General features: G+C 39.3%; 1 protein-coding gene across 2 annotated transcripts in view; it reads right to left on the reverse strand.

The window, feature by feature from the left end:
- mpp2b (membrane palmitoylated protein 2b) overlaps positions 1 to 23,947 on the reverse strand; it is a 95,647-nt gene that overhangs the window by 58,238 nt on the left and 13,462 nt on the right. For both annotated transcript variants that reach the window (XM_041814874.1, XM_041814875.1), the window contains exon 2: positions 4,790 to 4,871. In XM_041814874.1, coding sequence (XP_041670808.1) covers positions 4,790 to 4,820 — 31 coding nt within the window. In that variant the 5' untranslated portion in view covers positions 4,821 to 4,871. The remainder of the gene's footprint in view (positions 1 to 4,789; positions 4,872 to 23,947) is intronic.

A 23,947-nucleotide genomic window follows, 5' to 3' on the forward strand; every position in this document is an offset into this window, starting at 1 on the left:
TAATATTTGACTGTATCCTTCATACTCATGTGACTAATATACCTGCATAATATGCTGAGGCATAAACCGTCATGGCAGCTGCGAGCAGTCACCATCACCCACTGCACACAAAGCTCGCTCCCAGCTACTAAGCAGCAGCTTCACAGCTCACACTTGTTGAGACACACAGTAAAGAAGACCAAAATGGCGGGGTTGATGCCTGTTTTTACCGTTGTTTCTCCCTTGTTAGGTCAACATCCTGCATTTAGAGAAAACAGGGGTTTTACTGTCAACTAAACAAAGCTTTTGGAGTTCTGGTTTGATTGAAAGACTGCTCAGTTAAGACAAGTAACAGCCACAGGAGGTAAGTGTAAGTCCAGACTGTGAATTTGTCTCACAACAATCACTGGTTACAGCTGAGCTCTACTGACATGTTATAGTTAGTAGAGGGGCAAACTAACTCCTTAAGGTGAAAACAGATTTACTGACAGGGCATCAACAGTAGTAGACGATTTAAACAATTTTTCACTAAGGATGACCCAAAATAGACTGCAGCTTACCACGGCAACATATTCTGGATTTTAGGGTAGGCAAGCTCCACCATGTTAGTAGATTGGACATAGGCAGACTCTCAAACTGAAATGAACCTCGAATATTGCTATCTCATTCTGGTTAGGCCTGTGCTTGAAAAATCTAATTAGCGATTATCATCACATGTTCCTTGCTGATATGCGTATTGATACAGATGTTCAGAATCAATACGGCCGTGAATGCTGCAGTTTTAGAATACATACCCCGATGGTGCAGTTATATAGCAACAGAAGCTTAACTGCCTGATGCAGCGCACTCCTCACACTAAAACTAGCTAGAGAAAGTGTACACACTAGCAACATGGACTATTGACTGCCAGCAAGACTAAAAGTAAAGATACTGGATTATTTGGGGTTTCTTCAAACACCAGAGAGTCAGCAGTTGAATATGAGTCATGTAAGCTGTGCAGTAAACAAGGTAAAACACAACTGTAACACCAATCTTCATCGACACATGACACCAAGCTAAAAAGCAGTTAGCAACAATAGCTAGGCTCACAAGGCTTATATGTATATGTATATGTATATTATATATATCACAACCAGCATTAAATGACCCTGGAAAGTCAAAATTTCCCTCAAAATCTACTTGGGATCAGAAGGTCAAAAGCATCATTTCATGCTGAAGTGCAGTGTTACTTTTGGCAAGCTTTTTTTAATTTCAGCCTTGGTCTTAGTCTTTTGATTCCATGTCTTTTAGTTTTAGCCACATTTTAGTCATTTCTACCCTTTCTAGTTTTAGTCAATGAAAACTCCAAAACATTTTAGTCTAGTTTTAGTTGGGGGTGCACCGATTGCAATTTTCTGGCCGATCACCTATCTTTAAAAAGCCTGACCTGCCGATTCCGATTTTGGCCAATACTGTTTTTTTTAATAACTGACAGCATACACCTTCAATGTTCCAATCTTATTTTATTGAAAAACATTGAACAATACCCGTGAAACAATACAAACTTGTTGTTTTAACTGCACATGAGGTAGTTCTCTCACATATAAATGAAAAGTTTAGAGCATTGCTGTCCAAACTACTAAATTATATCAGTTCCTTTAGTCTTTCATTTTTCACATTTTAGTAAATAGAGCTACATATTCAACCGATCTTATCCACCTAACTTGTCTAAGTATCGGCTGATCACCGATCCCCCAAAAATTAAGGAAATCGGCACCGATTCCATTTTTGGCCGATCGATCGGTGCACCCCTAGTTTTAGTCCTTAAAAAGTCCTCACATTTCAGTCTTTATTTTTAGTCCAAGCATTTATTCTCTTGTCTAAATCTGATCAAAAGTCATGGTAGTGTGTTCTATTGACCCTGCAAAACCTGGGGTCTCTGATTTCTACTGCAAAGAGGCAAAAGAGATAAAGATGTATTGTTTTTTGACAGATTTACCCACAGTGGAGAAATATCATGGATCTTTAATGTCCAACAAAAGCTATATTACATTTTAGTCTAGTTTTAGTCATCTTTACGAAAAACTAAACTTACTTTTTGTCAGTTTTAGTCATCACAGATCTATCTTTGGCTAGTATTAGCGTAGTTTCCATCATGGAAAAAAGGCTGTCGATGAACTTTTTTAATCATAGTTATAGTCGACAAATTAACACTGCTGAAGTGCTACTGATATAAAAGGCTTCAGACAGCTGCTAAAGGAGTGTGACTATTGCTGTAAAATTGTGGTGCCTCCTTTTTACACAGTTGTAAAGCAAAAAGACATGCTCATAACTGCAAGTGGGCTTATGGCAAAGTGTAACCAGAATATTAAAAGAAAGGCATGACAAAAAACAGCAATTGAGACATATGTTAATAATGTTACATAAGTTAAATATGACTGCAGTTGCATTTGTTCATAGTGTTGATTGCTTTGTCTACTCTGAGGCTGCCAAAATTAGAGAGGCAAATATTGACATAAAACATGAAAAAGCTGTTATTTAGTAGTTTATACAAACGTCTTTTGAGAAGAAAAGCATGTGTAGGCCTTTTTTAGGGTTTTATCAGTAAAACAATAAAAATCTATGTTGATGTCACTTTTCCTTCTCTCTTGGGTCCTGGGGGGGGGGGCTCTGCTTTTCGTAGATATGGGGTTAAGGAATAATGGTTGGGAAATACATCAGGAAGCAGTGCAGTGCAATATATGCGTCTTAATGTGGCCTCTGTATTGTATTGTAAAACATATTGTAACATGAGGCTGTAGGAAATGCCCAGCCTATTATTATGCTCATTTCTATTTTTCTTATTATCATGCTAATCATGTGCTCAAACTTAACGTCGCTTTGGACAAAGGCATCTGCAAAATGACATTGTGACATTGTAACATTATAATTTATGTACAAGAAGTTTGATTTAATTGTTCTGTTAAAATCAGTCTGACAGATCTGCAAAAACAGCACCGAGTCTGTGTGGATAGGTCTCAGTCAGGGATGCACATCTGGACACTTCAATTTTACTCCATTCATCTTTGCAAAAATGTTCAAGCCCTGCAGTTTGTTTGGGGATTAGGTGTGAACAGTCAAGTCAAACCAGAAAATTCTCCATTGGATTGAGGTCTGGGCTTTCACTCGGCCACTCCAGAACATTCACCTTGTTGTTTTGAAACCATTTCTGTAAAGCTGTCGATTTATGCTTCAGCTCATTGTCTTTCTGCAAATGCATCTTCTCCCAAGCTGTAGTTCTCTTGCAGACTAAATAAGATTGTCCTCCAGCATTTTCCTATATTTTTCAGCATTCATTTTACTCTCCACCTTTACGAACCTTCAAGGGCCGACTGCCAGGAAGCATTCCCACAGCATGATGCTGTAACTGTCATGCTTCACAGTGGGGATAGTGTGTTTGTGGTGATGTGCAGTGTTTGGTGTCCACCAAACATAGAGTCCTCTGATGGCCACAAACACCATTCTGGTCTCATCAGACCAAGGAACTTTCTTCCACTTGACCATGGAGTCTCCCACATGCCTTTTTGCAAGCTCTAGTTGAGATTTGATCGGAGTTTTCTTCAACAATGACTTTCTCTTAACCACTCTCCCATAAAGTTTTGACTGGTGAAGAACCCTGGCAACAGTTGTTGTATGCAGAGTCTCTCCCATCTCAGCTGCTGAAGCTTGTAACTCTTTCAGAGTAGTCTCCTTCTTGCACAGTCACCCAGTTTTCAGGAGGACAGTCTGATCTAGGCAGGTTCTCACATGTGCCATATTCCTTCCATTTCTTGATGATGGATTTAATTAAACTCTTGGGGATGTTCATTATTTTGGCATTTTTTTTGTATCCATCCCCTTATTTATACTTTTCAGTAACCTTTTTTATGAGTTGCTTGGGGTGTTCTTTTGTCTTCATGGTTTAATGGAAACCAGGAAAACTGATTATCTTCCAGACACAGGTGTCTTTCTACTACAATCACTTGAGACACATTCACTGCACTGAGGTGATCCCCATTTCACTAATTGTGAGACTACCAGTACCAATTAGCTGGACCTCTGTTGAATTAGGTCAGTCACTTTAAATGGGGGTAAATATTTCTGCAATCACTTATTTTGCAATTATTATTTTCGTTTAAAGAAATCAATTTGACAGTCAAGAGGTTCTTTGTGAGAAATGCCAAATTCTATTGACATTAATTAATAAAATAAATAAAAGGGTAAAACATTGATGTGGGTATATACTTTTTATAATGATACACTCAAGTTGAGTTACAATAAGCATCACAATAATAGGTACAAAATACAGATTTGACCATGATTTTCTTATTGTAGTTTAAAAAAATGAGAAACAAGTGCTGGGGGGCCTGGTTGTCTTAATTAGTAGTTTGGCCTTATTTACCACCAATAAAGACCACTCCAAAGGTGTTTTTTAATCAATGTCAGTTCAATCAACATTGACTATTTATCAATACATAAAAAGGCACATACTAAATACCAACAGAGGACATTTTTATGAGAGTGCATTGGTAAAACCAGCCACTAGTGCAGATTAGTCATGCATGTGCATTGAGTGGAGGGCTGCAGATAATACAAGAGCTAATCCTCGGAGGCATGACTGATCTGAGGCTGGAGTTTTAGCGCTCCATTAGCCAGCTCATTAAGTCACATTAGAACTCTGGAGATGAGATACATGTCCTCAGTGCTAGAGTAACCATGGGCTGTTCACCATCTCCTCCCTCCTCTGTCTCTTTATCTCTCTTTATCACTGACACACATGTAGTGGGAGTCAAAGCGGAACCAAGCCACTTACCGGAGTCAGAGCTGGATGTTGCCACAGGCATTTTTTAAATTCGGTTCCCCCCAGAATCCTTCACAAAAACTTGTTAGGTCAACTGCAATAAAAAAGAGACAAGAGAGACGAGTTGAAAACACTAATGAAGTATTGATCGGCTGCCTGAAAGCTTGATCTCTTGGTTGTCAGTCTACTAAGGGAGTATTAGGGTGGAGAAGAGGGCAGAATCTCTTACAGAAGTTCTATAAAAAGCCAGTGTTTCACAAGAGTTTTGCATAGTTTGTTTATTTCCTTTTATAGGTATAAAAGCTGAAAACTGCTATCAGGTTGAGGTCCTTCAAGTTCAACAAACAGACAAAGTGGAAGTCTAAATCCAGCTTCGACAAAGAAAACAATCTTTTTCTGTCATCTTGTCAGTCAATGGACTTAACTTACTCCTTCCTAATTCATCCAAACAAGCTCCCCCACACAACAACAGCTCTCTAACTTTGTTAATACCTATGAATAGAACAGCCGGTTGCTGCAGTAACAGCCAAACAGTTTTAGCCGCCACGTCCGAGGGGAAATACTATTAGCAACAGTTGGAAGGATTGAGTGCACGGGGTGAGTGAGTGGGCAGGGGAGCTAACATTAGCTTAGAGAGGATCTCTGTAGATTCTAATTGATCTGTTTAAAAACAGGCAGAGGAAAGGAAACAAACAGCAGAGAGAGGAGCAGGGACACCAAGTGTGCTGTTAAAGCTCAGATGAGGTGGAATATATCAAATGTCTTATGACTAGTTAGCAGTTAAAGGAGGAAGTGTATCAGGAACATAAACAAGATAAATAACCAACAGAGATAAGAGAGAAAGTGACAGAAGAGGACGAAGAAGGAAACATGAAGGAGGGGGTCAGAGAGGAGATTATATGTTATACACTCACCAACCACATCATTAGATATACTCTCTCAACTCCTCATTAAAACAACTGTATCAGCCAATCTAAGTCACTCTCCTGTTCTTAGCTGACAGGGTTCGCACCCAGTGGGGTTTTCTGCTGCTTTAGCCCATCTGCTTCAGGGTTCAACTTTTCCTGCATCCACAGATGCTCTTCAGCTGTAACACATAATAATCTAATGTTAGTAACTGTTGCCTTTCTATCAGCTTGAAACAGTCTGGTTATTCTTCTCTGACGTCTCCCATCAACAAGGTATTTTGGTAAATGACGATCACTGGATATTTCCTCTTTTTCTCACTATTGTTAGTAAACTTTAGAGATGCTTATGTCTGAAAATCCCAGTTGAACAGCTGTTTGTAAAATATAAAGACCAACCTGTCTGGCACCAACAGCCAGGGCACATTCAAACTCACATACATCACTTTCTTTCTTTCTTATTTGAACTTCAGCAATCCATGGCCGCAATATGATCTTCATACAAAAACAGTTTTACCAAAAACAAATGTATAATGCAGAAGCACATAAGAATAACAACAACAATGAAAGAAATAGACACAAACTCAACGGGAAACATTCATAAACATAGAAGTGGAATGCTGAATTGTTTTTTCCTTTCTTTTATGTTTATCTATTGTTTGGGTGATACTTTTTACTTCATTTGTTTCATTGTTCACAAATATTACTATTACTGTCTGATATTCTTGGATAAAACTATTATGCTACAATTATTATTGGGCTGCACAATGATACAGGGGTTAGCTTTACAGCAAGAAGGTTCCTGGTTCGCTTCCCGGTCAGGAGTTTGCATGTTCTCCCCATGCATGCCTGTGTTCTCTCTGGGCCCTTAGTCTTCCTCCCTTCACTAAAGACATGCTCATTAGGTTAACTGGTGACTCTAAATTGGGTGTAGGTGTGAGAGTGCCTGATTGTTTGCCTCTGTAGCTGTCTCTCAAAGTCCAGCATCCTTTCTCTGTAGTGAGGATCCTCTCGAGTCAGGTCCCTTGGAGGTGAGGCCAGAGTCCTCCCTGACAACTCCTGAACACACATTTTGGACAGGCTAGTGAATGTGTGTGATTATGTCATAGGAACGGTCACGCCCATGTGGTGGCATCAGAAATCAAAATGGAAGGAGTATTAAAAATGTGTACAACTTTTACCCAGTGCTGTCCAATATGATATCTTATCATCATTTCATTATAATAAATATAAAAATATGATCATATAATCATATTTGTCATACAATATAATCATATAATATATAACATAATCATATTCTATCGTGCTACTTCTAACCATCCAGCTTTACTTTGATGCCACAGTGTGATTTATTGATGATCAATCAATGCATGTGTGTTGGATCAGTACTATTGGTGCTAACATTTTTGGCTGACTGCTGAGGTCAGCCCTACAGATGGCTCTGCCCCTGTCTGACTGACTGACTGACTAATTGACTGATGCTACTTTGAGGGCCCTAACATAACAGAGTTGCATTTGCCTGGACTGAATGCTGGCAGTACTGGCTGCCTCCACTGTGTTAACTAGAGTCATACGTACAGAGTTGCACTATGGGTAGGGTTTATTTGTGCTGAAAGCCCTCCAATGGCTGCCTCCACTGCTCTAAATACTCAGATATAGCTTTAGCATGGCCTCTGTTTAACCAGAACTGGGCCACATTTCTGTATGACAAAGAATAAAATAACCCTATTAGCTTTCATGTTGGGAAAGATGTTTTCACTCCTCTTCTGATCATCTTTGGCATGATCATGTGATAGTTGTGGGGGAAAAGGTAACTTCTTGCGTTAATGCTTGTATACACAGTGGCTGCTAGTGGAGCAATTAGCTCTGAATTAGTCACAGCAGCACTTTCGTCAAAACTTGACATTTCTTCATTAAAACAAGCGGAGACAGCAACACTACAAGCTTTCTGTAACAGAAAGGGTGTTTTTGTTCTTCTGCCAAACCACTTCAGTGTGTGTGATAGTTAAAGGGGGAAAGGGCTACTTTCTGTGCTCGTATACAACAGCCTGCTTGCCAAACAAGCGCAGAAAGCAACAGTGAAAGCTTTCTGTGACAGAAAAAAATGTTCACGCTCCACTCCTGTCTGTTTCAGAATGGCTTTCCAAGCATGGCGGTGGGCTTGTCCCATACTGTCCAGCGTTAGCCATTAGCTTTGATGTCACAGTAGGACCGCTGCAGTTTACTCTGAACTGGACCGCTGTTCTTGTTGACGGCCACACCGACAGCTTGTCTTGTGCAGAGGAGAGGTTTTGCGCGTTTCTTGTAGTATTGTCTTCCCTTCCTTCAGGAATGGCACAGAATAAAGAGAGTATGTAGCCTCATCACAGTTCTCTAACTGCAGCTGAGTCGTTGTGTGTCTGTGTGTTTCAACCAGAGCGGGACAAGAAAAGCAGGAGGGGAGGGGGGATGACGCTGCTCAGGGTTCATCTCCACACACACAGGAGACAGACAGAGAGACGCGGCAACATGTAGCTTTTTACATTTCAGTAAGCACTTACTATTAATTTGGCCAAAAAAACAATAAAAAAATAACAATCATGACACTGGTGACTTGAGACTTGACTTGGATTCATGCGCAAAAGACTCCAGACTTGATTTGGACTCGTGATTTGGGACTCCTGCACAACCTCCAGTTTTTAATTTTTCCATCATGATCTCCTGTTCCCCTGTCACTCCTTCTCCTATTGTCCCTTTCTCTTTGACCGTTTGTGCGTCTTATACACAGCAGTGTCGGCTGCTCTCCTCTCATCCTCGTCTTCTTTTATGTGGCATAACAATGACCCACACAAAGGCAATGCTCATACACACACCTGCACTGAAATGCACGCTAACATGTTGGAAGTGTAGACTTCAGGCTTCTATCTGTTGAGGACAAAAGTTTCAGAATACTGGAGGATAAACAGCAGAACTTTCTCCTCTGGAAGATCCTCTCTTACCACGTCAGCGTTGTGTGTGTGCACCCCAGCTGTGTTTCTCTATGTCGCCAGTGTGAGCCAGGGGTGTGCACTATATTAAAAAAATATTTGGTGAATATTTCCTTTATACTATATGTTTATGGGGGAAAAATAAATGTTAAAATCTCCGCATTTGTGTTGCTAAGAGCCTTACTACTTACAATGTTTGACATGTCTTGATTTTTAGGGAATATGATAAATGTGTTGTTTATAGATAATTAACAGATATAAACAAGAAAAGCACTCAAAGAACGCAGACCTAAGCCATTAGCCCTATCTCCCAATAGTAAAGAATCCTGTAAAAAAAATTCCTGGATCCAGACGGCGGTCTGGATCACTCCCAAAATCTAATCAGTTCTTTTTTTATGCCATTTCTGATATTTCCTGAAAATTTCATCAAAATCTGTCCCCAACATGTTGAGTTATGTTGCTAACAAACAAACTAACAAATGAACTAACCCACCCAATTACATAACCTCCTTGGCATAGGTAAAAACGACAGGGACACTAAAGTAGAAATTCAGCTTAATTTCACACATATAATGATTTTTACACACCTGTCTGAGGAGAATTAGAAATGTTCATGAAACCTGCTGCAGTTTTTATTTTATTTTAGAATAAACAGTTCATTAACAGTTAGTGTTTTATTGTTAGTATAAACTTACTACCATTAAAGACTTACATCTGACAAAAAAAAAAAATTTAATCTCCAGTTACGCTGTCTGTCTCTGTCAGTGAAGTATGACATGTCTCTGTAGTGTTTCATACGTACACAGAGAAGAGCTAACAGGAGAGACAGAGAGAGAGAGGACAGCATGTATCTATACGTTTAACTTGCCACAATAACTTTGGCTCACAAAAAAATAACAAGTATGACAAAATCACTCTGCCAGTCAGGCTTTTTAACAGGCATCCCACACAGCTGTGGTCAGAATATAGTAGATTTTTACCTGGTCTTGTTCCTGGATAACAGTTCCCTCGTTTTGGACCTCAAAAGTGTGTGAAGCTGTTATTGCATTCTGACATTTTTAATTACTTATCCGTGTTACGGTTAAACCCTTTTCACCCATTTTTTCTACTTTTAAACCATTTTTACCCACTTTTGCCACTCTTTAAACCACTTGTTGCCAATTTTTGCAACTGTTTTACCAAATCTTTCCACTTTAAGCTACTTTTCCTGCTCTTTGTTCTTTTAACCAATTCTCTCTTTAAAAAAAATAATAACTTTTTGCCGCTTCTTGGCCAATTTCTATTACTTTCACACCAATTTTGCAGGTCTTTACCGAATTTTGCCACTTTTTGGCCACTTGTTGCCCTTTTGTGCCACTTTCTGCCCATTTTTGCAACTTATTATTCAGGTTAAATCTAAAACATGGTTAACAGAGCTTAAATTTACAATGGACTGTGATTTTGCTGACCTTCATGGGCCCCAAAAAGCTCTCCCCTTTATACCCCCTTATGGACAGCCTTGACCCTTCATCTCGCCCAGAGAGAGGTGGGATAGGCTCCCGCCCCCATGACCCCAAACGGGGTAAGCAGTGTAGATCATGGATGGGTATTAGTATTATTTCATGCTTTGGCTATATTGTTTATCTTTGACTCATGCCAATAAAACAAGATGAATTAAATTCAACTGAACTAAAAGAAGGAAACAAAGAGAGAGGAAGTGAGAGAGAAACTTTCATGTATAATCTTTTACCCAGTGTTTTACCTACTAACATGTAAATACTTTTGGTGAAATCTTCCATTTTAATCTGTAAATTTTTGTGTTAAACCTTGTTTTACCACTTGTAATATTGTAATCTGGGGTTTTCTGTTGTGTGAAATATATAATTTCTCATGTATTTGTCAAATGCTTTGGCAACTGTAATGTGCTCCATGCCATTTAAGCTCATTTAATTGAAAACTGCAGAGAGGAGAAAAAGACTGAGAAGAGTAATAGAGAGATGGGGAGAGAAGGAGAAAGAAGAGGAAAGAGTTAAGAGAGAGAGGAGAGATAATAATAGAAAGAGGAGACAGGAAAGGGATAAAGAGAGGAAGGAGAGAGAAAGAAAGAATGACAGAGAGAGAGAAGGATGAGGAGTAGGAAAAGAAGCAGAAAGAAAGAGAAAGTAGAGGGTGAGAGAGCAAGAGTGAAAAGAGAGGGAAGGAAAGGGAGGAGAGAGGACAGCCAAAAGAGACAGAAGCAGAGGGAGGGGAGAGATCAAACAGAAACAATAGTGATGAAGAAAACACAGCAGCTGATGAGGGAGGGAGAGACTCTGGTATCCAAGGATGCTAATTTCTGGTTGCCATGACAATAGCTATCCATGATGGAACCAGTGCTGTGGCTAGCACCAGCAATGTCACCACAGGGTCAGTGTGTGTGCGTGACAAAATAAAAATCTTATTTCAGACTCATTACCATTAAAAACAGTTGACTGATAAAGCATATTTACACAATTTTCCAACATGGTAAGGACTACACTGACCACAGGGGGCGCTATCAGTAAGACTTGACCTTCAAGACTGAAAAACAGAGCTAATGTGGAAGTGCAAAATAACCCTGCAGCTTGGCTGCAGAAGCATTGGAAGTCACATGGACAGCTCATATTAAAATGTTGATTTTTACCACAGACACCACATTTACAGCCTGGTTCTTAAAGCTGTTTGGTCAAAATAGTTTAAGTTTCAATGGACAAACAATGACTGTACAGGGGGTACATTTTTTAGAGGGAGGTAAATTATACATTGCAAGGAGCATGGCTGATCTGGGCTTTATGGCAGAGCTAGATGGAAGACTCTCCTCTGTCAGGTAGAAAATACATGACAGCCCACTTGGAGGACTCAAGTGGGCTGTCATGTGTTTTCTACCATAAAGTCCAGATCAGTGGAGGACTGCAGTGATGTTTTTTCTGCAGGAATTTTGTCCCATCTCCATACAGGATCTCCGGAGCTCAGTCAGAGTGACCATTGGGTTCTTGGTCACCTCTCTTACTAAGGCCCTTCACCCCTGATTTCTCAGTTTGGCTGGGCAGCTCTTGAACGAGTCCTACATTTGAGTATTAAGGAGGCCAGTTTGCTCTTGAGAACCCTCAGTGCAGCAGACTTTTTTGTAGCCTTCCCCAGATCTGTGCCTTGCAACAATCCTGCCTCTGAGCTCTGCAGGCAGTTCCTTTGACCTCATGATCAGGTTTTTGCTCTGATAAACATTGCCAGCTGTGAGGCCTTCAATAGAGAGGTGCTATTCTAAGTCATGTCCAATCAATTTAATTTACCAGAGGTGGACTCTAATGTAGAAACATCCCAGCATCAATGAATAAATTTGATAAAATTTGCTATCATGCAGCTCTGTGAAGCACATGGAGCATTATTTAATACAGAGATTCTCAAGTGGCCGGGCATAAAGACCATAAAGACCTATGACCTAAAAACCTATGACCACCTCCTTATGAGAAATTGCAATCCAAATTCTAAGAAAAAGACAAAAAAGACAGTTTCCAAATTATCTTCAGAACTTTTTTATCCAGGAAAAGGAGATAAATTTGAAGGAAAGACTGAAATTTACTTGTCATCACCAGAAAATCTAAGAAAAGTTTATGGATGTTCTGTGTGTCCACTTAAGGCTTTAACACATCATAAACTGTTTGCTGCATTTTTTTTCCTGGCACACATTTGCAACCCACTGGAAACAGCCTTGTGACCTACTTTTGGGTCCCGACCCACCAGTTAAGAACCACTGATCTAACAGAGCAACATGTCTACAAGATATGGTTCCACTGAAATCATAAATAAAGGTACCATTACAGAGAATGTGAGCTTCCTTTTACCCTGCTCCTCACTGGATACACTTCCTCTGAAATCTGAAATAACAGACTACCCAAACTTGCTCCCCATATGCTGACAATACATATGGAGTGAGTACTGAACACATATTAAGTTATTCTGTTTTAGTAGAATAATCTGAAAGGGAACACAGATAGCATCTGCTGGGTTTTTTGCAGAATGGGAGCATTTCTTGGCAAGGTAGCAAATGTAGACAACGATCTTTTCAATAAAGTGGCTGCACTGTCTGGGAACTTGTCAGTGATATGCTTACTACTGACAAGTACCAATTATAACCCCACTTCAGAAGAAACATACTATCCTTTTAGAGTAAGTGCGACAAAATCAACCCCATGGCTGGTTTACAGGACACAAAGGATCAAAAAAATCAATTAACAAGATAAGAACAACTACTAAGATGTTAAGCATGCCCATTACAGGGAAGAGAATACAGACATGGTTGAAAGATATTCAGCTTGTTTACCAGAGTAAGGCCAGGTGCACATATATATCTGCACCTCAATGATATGGGTTAAACATCTGTTTATAAAGCATGGCCTTCATGCCTGTTTATGAGAAGTTATTTGGGTTGCAAGCATAAAGAACGTACTAATAGATTCCAAGTCATTTGCTCTGCTGTACATTAGCATGATCGTCAGTTAAATATTAATTCTCCATAGCCATGTAAACAGCTCAGGTGAATTTTGTCTTTTTTAGAATAAGAGCTAAAAACTGGAATATTAATTATACATAAACGTCATCATTTTAACGTGGAACAGGAAAGGTAGAATGTTGCCACATCGGTGACTTCAGGGTAGCAGGAAGTTTTTCCACTTCTGTTCAAGTTGTTTCTGTTGTTCTCTTTTATCCCTGACTCCTGCAGTGAACATGATGTCCCCAGTAGTGCACCTGTAGGCCACTGGTAAGCTCCACTGTGTTGTCTTTGAAGTGCTTTTCTGCCTTTTGGATGAGCACAAATAGGCAAGGATAGAGAAAAATAAATAATGACAGAAATGCTGACTGAATCTGATTTTAAATGGGTTTTTAATCACTTTTTATTTAGCTATTATGTTAAACTATCATGCATCAATCTTTGAAAAAACCTGGTTTATTTGCTCATATGTGTGAAAATAGTCAGTTATTTTTGGTCTTCTATATTTAGCTTTCTCTCTGAGCCTTATATAATCGATCCATTTCTTCTAACCCACGGACATATCATATTTAGAATAATGTAACTGAACTCAGCATGAACACTGTCATATTTTACTCTATTTTCATTCATTTTGGTTAGGTGTACAGCACCTCTCATGGTTTTTACATTAACTGTTGTTTTTTCCTGCATCTTGAGGTAACTTAATCCTCTTTTTTGTGCCTTTAGTGAGAATACTGGAAGGTATGTAAGTCATATGTGGGTGCCACATTTCTTCTTCTGGTATGACACTGAAACCCATTCTTCTATGCTGCAGGGTCATGCGCCTCTGTAAAACTCAGATCCATGGGGATCAGGTCCCTAATACCCACGTACGTTCCCCCTGGCTTATCTGTGCGATCCTGTGTTTCCACTGTGAAATGACAGAGCTTGTTAAAAGTGTTCAGCGACCACAGGGCTGCTAAGAAGTCAAAGCCGATTGGTGCCGAGCTCGGCCGTGCTTGAGCTGGGCTGACACAGTGGGGGGTAGGGTTAGGGTGAAAGGAGCAGAGAGGTGTTTGCGCTGCCAGTCTCCCTGCTTCTTTTTTATGTCACTGATGGAGAATAATTGGCTGAGGGCTAATGATGGTGCAGTAGTCACTGGTGGCATTTCCATAGTAATTGGTGGCATTTTCTTTCAGTACAGCCTCCAGATCCAGCAGCCAGTAATCAATCCTTTTAGTCAAGTGTAAAAATGGACTCCTAATAAAACTGCAAGGGCTGATGTTGAAGTGGAAAATATGGGAAAATGATACTTATAGGTAAAGCATTTTACAATGAAGATTAAATTAAATTATCTTTTTCCTGCATGAACTAAAGACCATCTGATACTACAATCATGTAACTAGGGACGTCCTGTATTTCACCATCAGATTAAACACACATTTAAAATAAAACTTGCCAACTAGTCTAAAGGCAAGAAAACACTCAGAAAACAGGGAAAATTGAGCACAGTATATTTAGCATGAAAATGCATGGCTATACATGGATTTAAAGTGCCTGCAGGTAAACAATGTCATGAAAAATTTACAGAGTGGGGCTAAAGTTAGCAGCAGTAGTTCTGCCATCCCTGTCTGTGCTAAATAAGGTTACACTGCTGCAATCCAGGGGTTACATGCCAAACCACTCTACAAGTAGAGAAGGCTCATCAAATGGAGCAACAGCTGCAGCGTGACTGTTTGGACACACATTTGACCAACATTCCATGCCTGAATTTAAAATTATATTAGAAAAAAGGTGGGTGAGTGCTACATGGGGTCAAAAGTATCAAAAAATTTGCAGCCTGTACCAGGTGCTCTACAGGATAAGAGGACAAAGATATCAGTAAAAAAGGGAATGGTGACTTGACCGTAAACTTATCAAAAACTAGTCCAAAGTATAGATGGCAGTCAGCACTGAGAATCAGAGGTACTCTGATGAAATAAAAACCCTTTATTAAACAGGGATCTACACGTTTCAACTCCAACGCATCTTCATCAGGACTTTAGGACATTGCGACATCATGTCAAAAAAATCTGTCAATGACGCAGAATTTTTGGTTAAAGTGATCTCTGTTTTATTTGCTGAGGTGAATAGAAAAGACATCCACAGGTCAACTGGTTTTATAAAGAAAGACTTTTAGGGACAGGAAGACATCCCTGTCTCTCCTTTGCTCCATTGTCTGGACCACAGCAATGCACTGCCTGTCGGGGTACAGAGACACAGACTAGCAAGGAAGGAGTATTTTAGCAGTGGCTAATCAATCCATGAACTCAAAGTACATCAGCTTTAGGAATCGAATTAAACCAGTGCGGTACCTTTAACTGTTGGCTTGGGGGGAAAAAACTCAGAAGTAGCATTCACTCACTGGCTTTAGCTGCTTCTCATTTACTCAGATCACAAAAGCACTCCATAATGTTGGAGAAACTCCCCTTAGTTGCAAATATTAACCCAATGTTGAAATCAGCAGAATAAAAGTTAATACGCTCACTTAATGAGCTCACAGACAATTATGATGTGTTCAAGGTCAGCTGGGTAAAATGACTAGTACGTGAATGTAAATATAATATCATGGTCTCTTCAAATTAGAGCAGTCAAGACTTATCAGAGTAATCACAATTTATTATGATCCACAATTAGTGCACTCTTTTTATTTCGATTAATCACATGCTTTATTGGCTTTTCAACACATTTTTCACGTGTTTCCCTGCAGCCACTGTGATGTAAAATAAGTCCACCACTGCTCCTTTATTTATCAATTCAGTTTAAAACTTATAGACAATCAGTGGACAAGTCAAAAGTCATTCTTCCTTGTGTTATCAAACATTTACCTTTTAACTGTTCCCCTATTTTCTTTTCCTGATATTGGCATTTTCCATGGTTAAGTTCTTGTGATAATCTTCCAACTATATAAAAGCAGATCCAAAGAGTAAATCAAGCATCCATAGTTTATCACCGTGGAAAAATCTAAAATGATGCAAGGAAAGATTAAAATGCAAAATAGTGGAATTTAAAAATGTGATATACAGAGTGTGATTAATCACAATTAACTACAGAAATCCTGAGATTAATCATGAAAAAGGGCTGCAGGCCACATTTGGCCCCTGGGCCATACTTTGGACACCCCTGTTCAACAGGAAGTCATTTGATGATGTCTGTCACGTTTACTTTTGATATATTAATATTTTAACATTTTAATGTTTTTACAAACAAAAAGAGCATTGTCCCCTTTACTGTTGATTTTAGCTATTACTTTTTTATTTAAAACTTGTGAAATGATTAAAATGAGATTTGTTTTTTCTAGTCTTTGAAAAGAGGACATTTCTTCTGAAGAAAAGAAGTATGTAAGATGAGATTTATTTTTGTTAATTTTTATTTTATTAATTTTAATATATCAGTACTTTTTTAACTTTTTTAAGCAAGCAATACAGTGATAATACTAATGACCATGATATTTAGGGTAGCTGAATATTAGAGTGTTGCCAATATCTGATATGCTGATTTTTCCAAATTCATTTAAACTATATAGAATAGGGATGCACTGATCCACTTTTTTTCAGTTCCGATCTGATTCCTATAAATATGTGCCAATACTGATACTGATTCCGATATTTATTTATTTATTTTTTAACAATTATTTTTGTTGTTGGTATAATGTGTGAGGTTACATGAGGCTGTGCCAAACCACCCAGGTCCTCTTACTAAAAAAAGCAAAAAAAAAAACCAAAAAAGCAAACAAACAAAAAAAAAAAAAGAATTGAATTTAAATGTATTCCTAACAAATTTATTTGAACTACTGCTAAAAAATAAATATCAACATTGTCCAAAAAACAACAACTGAGTATAAGTTAAAAACAACAGTGCTTACCCTAAATAGCATAACTCAAGTAGGATTGTTGCAGTAGCAACTTTAAGGTTTTCAAACTGAATATTTGAAATTAAAGTGCATGAACCGTAGAAAAAATAAACATCAACATTATCAAAAGCTCTTCAAATAAGTTAACAACAATGCTTCATCTGAACATGATAACTCAAGTAGTATTGCTGTTGCAGCACCAACAACTTTAAGGTTTTCAATTAAACATTTAAAAATTAAAGTGCAAGAACTGTGGGGAAAACAATAAACCTCCAGCCACTAGAGACCGCTGTAGCTTCAGTAAATGGCCGCAGCCTTCCTCTCTGACCCTTCACCAGATGTAAACAATGAGAAGCAGTGGCTAAGCTATTAGTGTACAGTGGGAAGACTGCGGTATGACTGTTTTGCAAAGTAGTAAATGGAAATAAAGTGGTATGTGGGCTACTGAGAGTTAAGTTCACGTATGACTACTCATCCGAAGTGAAAAGAGGCCAAATATCAAAGCATGATATTAATCTGCAAAGAGAAACGAAGGCGGGCGGCGCTAGCTTTCAATGCTAGCCACATTGTAGACAGTATTATAAGGCTAACATCACACCCACTCTTCTTTTTGTTCTCTCAACTTCAGACTAGTTTTGACTATTCTAAATATAGATTTATGTTTAATCAACTAGGTAATTATACCAATAAGAACATCCTAACTAATACTAGCTCAGTTACACACAGACTGTCTCGTGTTAGACTGCGGTGAGTTCATGGTCTACCGCAAACTGTAGGATGGATTTGGATTGGTCACTTGGATTGGTGTCGTCAGTCAGATATCCGATCTATTAATTACGTCCATATCAGACCCGATACCGATATTGGATCAGATCGGTCCCATCCCTGATATATAATGCAGTTCAGACCTAAAGGAGACATATTATACTCTTTTAAGACAAGCTTAAATTAGTCTCAGAGGTCCCCAAAACATGCCTGTGAAGTGTGTTGCTGAAAAAACACTCCAGTATAGAATTTTTGTACATTTAAAACCCCCTTTATTTCAGCCCTTCTCAGAACAAGTCATTTCTGTGTCTGTGGCTTTAAATGGTAATTAGCTGTCTAACTCCGCCCCTGACCACACCCCTCTCGGGAAATGGATGCAGTACTCCTGGTACTACATACACTTTTATCCAAAGGTTAGAACCTGACTAGGATTTGAGCCATCAACCTCCCAGACCGTAGTCAGCAAGATAACCCATTGAGCTATCCAGCATCTCAGCTAGTAATTGAGAGGATCAGTATAGGAGGGCAGAACTTTCCTCCAAGTGGGGGAGGGCCAACCAAACCTGGGGGTGGGTGCTCACGCTCCTGGTGAGGTCACCAGGAGCTAAATCTGAGAACAGCTTGTTTCAGCACACATTTTCTGAAAGGTGGAGAAAGAGAGGGGAAGAGGGAATGGATTTTTCTGGTATTTGAGGGGATTGTGGACAGGCCAGGGGCACATGTTTGTGTTAGAAAAGCCTGAAAAAGTGATTTTTGCGTAATATGTCTCCTTTAAGTCCTTAAAACACTCTGAAAAGATTTAGGATTGAGGATAAACAAAGAAAAAGGACTTTGTCTGACATAGGTCTGTTGATCCTGCTTATGACACCATAAACTTAATTTAACAGCTGATATTTACAGCTGATATACTGTTTTAAATATCTGCTGGAATGTTTTAATGCTAATACTGATATAATGCTGATAATACTGTGCATTTCAAACGGTATTTTATGCCACTATAATCGTGATATGCATTTTAACATCATTACATCTATACAGAGGTTAAAAAAAGAGAGACAAATTGCTGCAAGTGAAGGCGAAAGCTTTGAAGAATTCACCACAATAATTGCACACATCGTTAAAGTAAGCAGTTTTTACTCTTTAAGTGATGCTCCATCTCTCCTTATATTTTTCTAAACACAACGTTCTTTCCCTCTCTCTCAGTCTTCATGTTGCAGGGAAAGAGCAGCTCAATAGCACAGCTGTCATGATATCACATTAGCAGACCTGTTATCATCTCTCCGCTGTCTATCTATTACAACAAGAGGCCAGCTGGGCGTGCTGTGTGTATTTGAGTGTGTGGTTTTTATTCATTCATTCACTCATAAACATCTATAATTATATATTTTCCTGACCTTTTTGGAGCTTCATACAAATAATCCTTTCCCATAAAACAGCAGAATACATTTTAAATCCTGCATCTGAGAAGTCTCTTACATTTCCAGTAATGAGGGCAAAGATCATTGCTTTGGTGGCTTAAAATATCCCAAACTCTGGGATAAATAAGCCCTATGGCCAACTTATTTCTTTTTTTAAATCAGAATAGATTATCTTTTTTCAACAAAATGACTGGTGTTTATTAAGAATTGTGGTTACTTTGCTTTAAATTTCTTTCCTTGTTACTGAAGGCTTTTGCATGCTAGATGAGCTAGTAGCTTTATAAGAAACCAATGTGTTGTTTAATTAACCTTGCATGCATACAGCAATTCTCATTTAGCAATAGCTGAAGGATGAGACCATTTTCATTTAGGTTCTTTAAAGCAGTAGATATAAAATCAACACTTGCAAATAGAAGCTGCCTCCAACGATAAGATTTTTTTTTACTTTTTCTTCCAGCACGTTTTGCTCAGGAGCAATGACACAAGCAGTGACCCAGGTGTTTGTATGCCAAGTGTAAAACGCCCTGAGCTGTTCCCACAGTGAGGCTGCATTAAAGCCTCACACACACGCCCATGCACGCCCACACGCACCCATGCACACGCACCAGCGACCAAACAAGTCTTAATCCACACATGCAGGCTGGCGTCAGGCCTAAAAATAACCCTGCGCTCCCACAGGTTCAGCTCCTCTCATTACTTGACAAGGGAAAACTGTCGTATCCAAGACAACCATGAGCAGCTCTTTGCCTTTTTCCCCGGCGCTTCGCCATGGCAACAAGGGAAATTGCGTAAAATAATAATAAGTTGGATCTAAAATTGGGTCTATTAACAGGTCTAAGCTGAACGTCAATACAGAGCTGCTCTTTTTCTTAGGGAATTAGAAAAGGTCAGAAATGGTCTTCTCCATTTAAATTTGACTGTTTTTAATTTGTTTCTTTAAACAGAAAGATAAACAAATTTATGGTAATGTTGAAAGTTAGAATCCCAAAGTAACACTTAGACATGAGTGGCCGGTTTACAAAATAAAAAAAAGCCTTGAAATAACCCTGAAGGTAAGAAAAAAGTAATTCCCCTTTTGCAGATGTCTTACTTTTCTGCAAATTAGTGGCACTTAAATGTTTCAGATCAACAAACAAATGTTAATATTAGACAAAGATAATCTGAGTAAATATAAAATGCAGAATTTAGTTGATGATTTCATTTATTAAGGAAAAAAAAGCTATGCAAACCTACCTGGCCCTATGTGAAAAAGTAATTGCCCCCTGTGTAAATCATTAATCAACTGGGACAAGCCACATTATTTGGAAGGCTGAGACCAATTTCACTGGCCACACCCAGGTCTGATTACTGTTAGACCTGCTGAATGAAGAAATCCCTTAAATACAACCCGTCTGAAAAAGTGAAGTAGGCTTAAGAGATGTCAAAAAGCAACGCATCATGCTAATCTAAAAAACATTCAAGAAGGAAGAAGGTCTGGAAAGGGTTCCAAAGCCATTTCCAAGGCTTTGGGACTCTATGGAACCATGGCGAGAGCCATTTTCTACAAATGGGGAGTACTGGGAACAGTGGTGGACCTTCCTTGGAGTAGCCAGCCTAACAAAATTTCTTCAAGAGTGCAACGACGACTAATCCAGGAAGTCCCAGAACAACATCCAAAGAACTGCAGACCTCACTGGCCTCAGTTAAGGTAAGAGTTCATGATTCAACAATAAGAAAGACACTGGGCAAAAATGGAATCCATGGGAGTTCCAAGGCCAAAACCACTGCTGACAAAAAAGGACATAAAGGCTTGTCTCACATTTGCCAAGAAACATCTTTATGATCCCCGAGACTTTTGGAGAAATATTCTGTGGACTGACGAGATAAAAGATGAACTTTTTGAAAGGTGTGCGGCCCGTTACATCTGGCGTAAAAATAACACAGCATTTGATCAAGAGATCAAAGAACATCATGCCAAAAGTCAAACATGGGGCTGGCAGTGTGATGGTCTGGGGCTTCCTTGCTGCTTCAGACCCTGGATAACTTGCTGTGATTGATGGAACCATGAATTCTGCCATCTACCAGAAAACCTTGAAGGCCAACGCCCGGTCATCAGTTCATGCCCTCAAGCTCAAGTGCTCTTAGGTTATGCAGCAGGGCAACGACCCAAAACATACCAGCATGTCCACCTCTGAATGGATAAAAAAAAAAAAAGAAAGAAAAATTTAAGGCAGAGACTTTTGGGAAAATATTCTGTGGACTTATGAGACAAAAGTTGAACCGGCATAAAACAAACACAGCATTTCATAAAAAGAACATCATACCAACAGTTAAACATGGTGGTGGTCATGTGATGGTCTGGGGCTGCCTCAGGACCTAGGTGACTTCTGCTCTCTACCAGAAAATCCTGAAGGAGAATGTCCAGCCATCAGTTCATGACCTCAAGCTCAAGTGCACTTGGCTTATGCAGCAGTAATACGATCTGAAACACACCAGCAAGTCCACCTCTGAATGGCTTTGAAAAACAAAACAAAATGAGGGTTTTGGAGTGGCCCAGTCAAAGTCCAGACATAAATCAGATTGAGATGTTTGGCCTGACCTTAAAAAGGCGGCCAATGCTTGAAAACCCTAATGTGGCTGAACTCAAACAGTAGGTTTGGATGGCTTTTTCTATTAATAAATAAAATCATCTTTTAAAAACTGCTTTTGTTTTATCTATTCAGGTTATCGTTGTCTAATTAAGAATTGTTTGATGATGTGAAACATTTCAGTGCAACAAATATGCAAAAAAAGAGAGAAATTGAGCAAGGGGCACATACGCCTCACAGTACTGTATGTAATCACTCACAAAGTTTGGTTTTATGTACTGAGATTTAGTATCTGCCCATGGTAGTGCCAACCAAAAAACAATGATATAATGCATTACTATCTGCTTACTGTGTGGAGAAAAAAAGACAGAGAAAACATGAATGATATAGCTTTCAAAGAGCCACAATCCTGTCAGGGTTTATATTCTTGTTACTGGAGAGCTTCACTAAAAGGTTTAGTATAAGAGCTTCTTTTAGTGTCCACCCTCAAGAGTTTTCTAGAAAGCAGCAGCATGTTTATGGTACCAAACTAGACTTAACAGACAACATTAAAGGAGTTCATTCAATCTCTGTTGCTCATAACAACACCAAAATGAAACAAACACATGGAGGTCTTTTGGAGGAGAGCATTAATTCAAGTGCAGTTTGGCTGAAAGATTACTGAAATAAGAGCTGTGTCATGCTGCCTGCATACACAACAAACTCTGCTCAAGTTAGGACATACACACTGAGTACTAGTCAAGCTTGAGGTTGATGCATAACTTACAGCGCCTGTGAGGAGTTTTTCACTGGTGTTTAAACTGACAGAAATAAATTGTGATGGCTCAATGCTGCCTACAAAAGCAAACAAGTGCACAGGGTAGAAGTCAGATAAAAGCACACTGCAGAAATAGCTATTTAAAAGCCTTCTGTGTTATCTGCAATTTAGTGATTTAAAATAAAGATTGATGAGGTATATTTTTCAGAGGCACCTAATTAAACTACAGGGCAATATTAGCAAAGAGATTAATCATTCCTGCTTCGCGGACAGGAGGCGCTAAAATTGGCATGATTTCCTCACAGGAGCTCTAACCTGTGTAGGGAAAGATCTCCAAAAAGGGGTGATGCTAGCTGGTAATTTCAGAGACAATGAATCACAAATCTACAGTGCAACTGGAAAGTATTCACAGTGCTTCACTTTTTCCACATTTTGTTATGTTACAGCCTCATTCCAAAATTGAATAAATTCTTTTTTCCCCTCAAAATTCTACACACAACACCCCATAATGATAATGTGAAAAAAGTTTGAGATGTTTAAATTCAGTTGATTGGACATGATTTGGAAAGGCACACACCTGTTTATATAAGGTTCCACAGGTGACAGTGCATGTCAGAGCACAAACCAAGCATGACATCAAAGGAATTGTCTGTAGACCTCCAAGACAGGATTGTCTCGAGGCACAAATCTGGGGAAGGGTACAGAAAAATTTCTGCTGCTTTGGAAGTCCCAATGAGCACAGTGGCCTCCATCATCCGTAAATGGAAGAAGTTCAGAACCACCAGAACTCTTCCTAGAGCTGGCTGCCCATCTAAACTGAGCGATCGGGGGAGAAGGGCCTTAGTCAGGGAGGTGACCAAGAACCCCACAGTCACTCTGTCAGAGCTCCAGCAATCCTCTGTGGAGAGAGGAGAACCTTCTAGAAGGTCAACCATATCTACAGCAATCCACCAATCAGGCCTGTATGGTAGAGTGGCCAGACAGAAGCTACTCCTTAGTAAAACGCACATGGCAGCCCTCCTGGAGTTTGCCAAAAGGCACCTTAAGGACTCTCAGACCATGAGAAACAAAATTCTCTGGTTTGATGAGACAAAGATTGAACTCTTTGCGTGAATGTCAGGCACCATGTTTGGAGGAAACCAGGCAGCGCTCATCACCTGGCCAATACCATCCCTACAGTGAAGCATGGTGGTGGCAGCATCATGCTGTGGGGATGTTTTTCAGCAGCAGGAACTGGGAGACTAGTCAGGATTGAAAGAAAGATGAATGCAGCAATGTACAGAGACATCCTGGATGAAAACCTGCTCCAGAGTGCTTCTGACCTCAGACTGGGGCAACGGTTCATCTTTCAGCAGAACAACAACCCTTAGCACACAGCCAAGACATCAAAGGAATGGCTTCAGGACAATTCTGTGAATCTCCTTGAGTGGCCCAG

The sequence above is a fragment of the Cheilinus undulatus genome, linkage group 20, assembly GCF_018320785.1.
Source record: "Cheilinus undulatus linkage group 20, ASM1832078v1, whole genome shotgun sequence".
In the NCBI taxonomy this organism is placed as follows: Eukaryota; Metazoa; Chordata; class Actinopteri; order Labriformes; family Labridae; genus Cheilinus; species Cheilinus undulatus.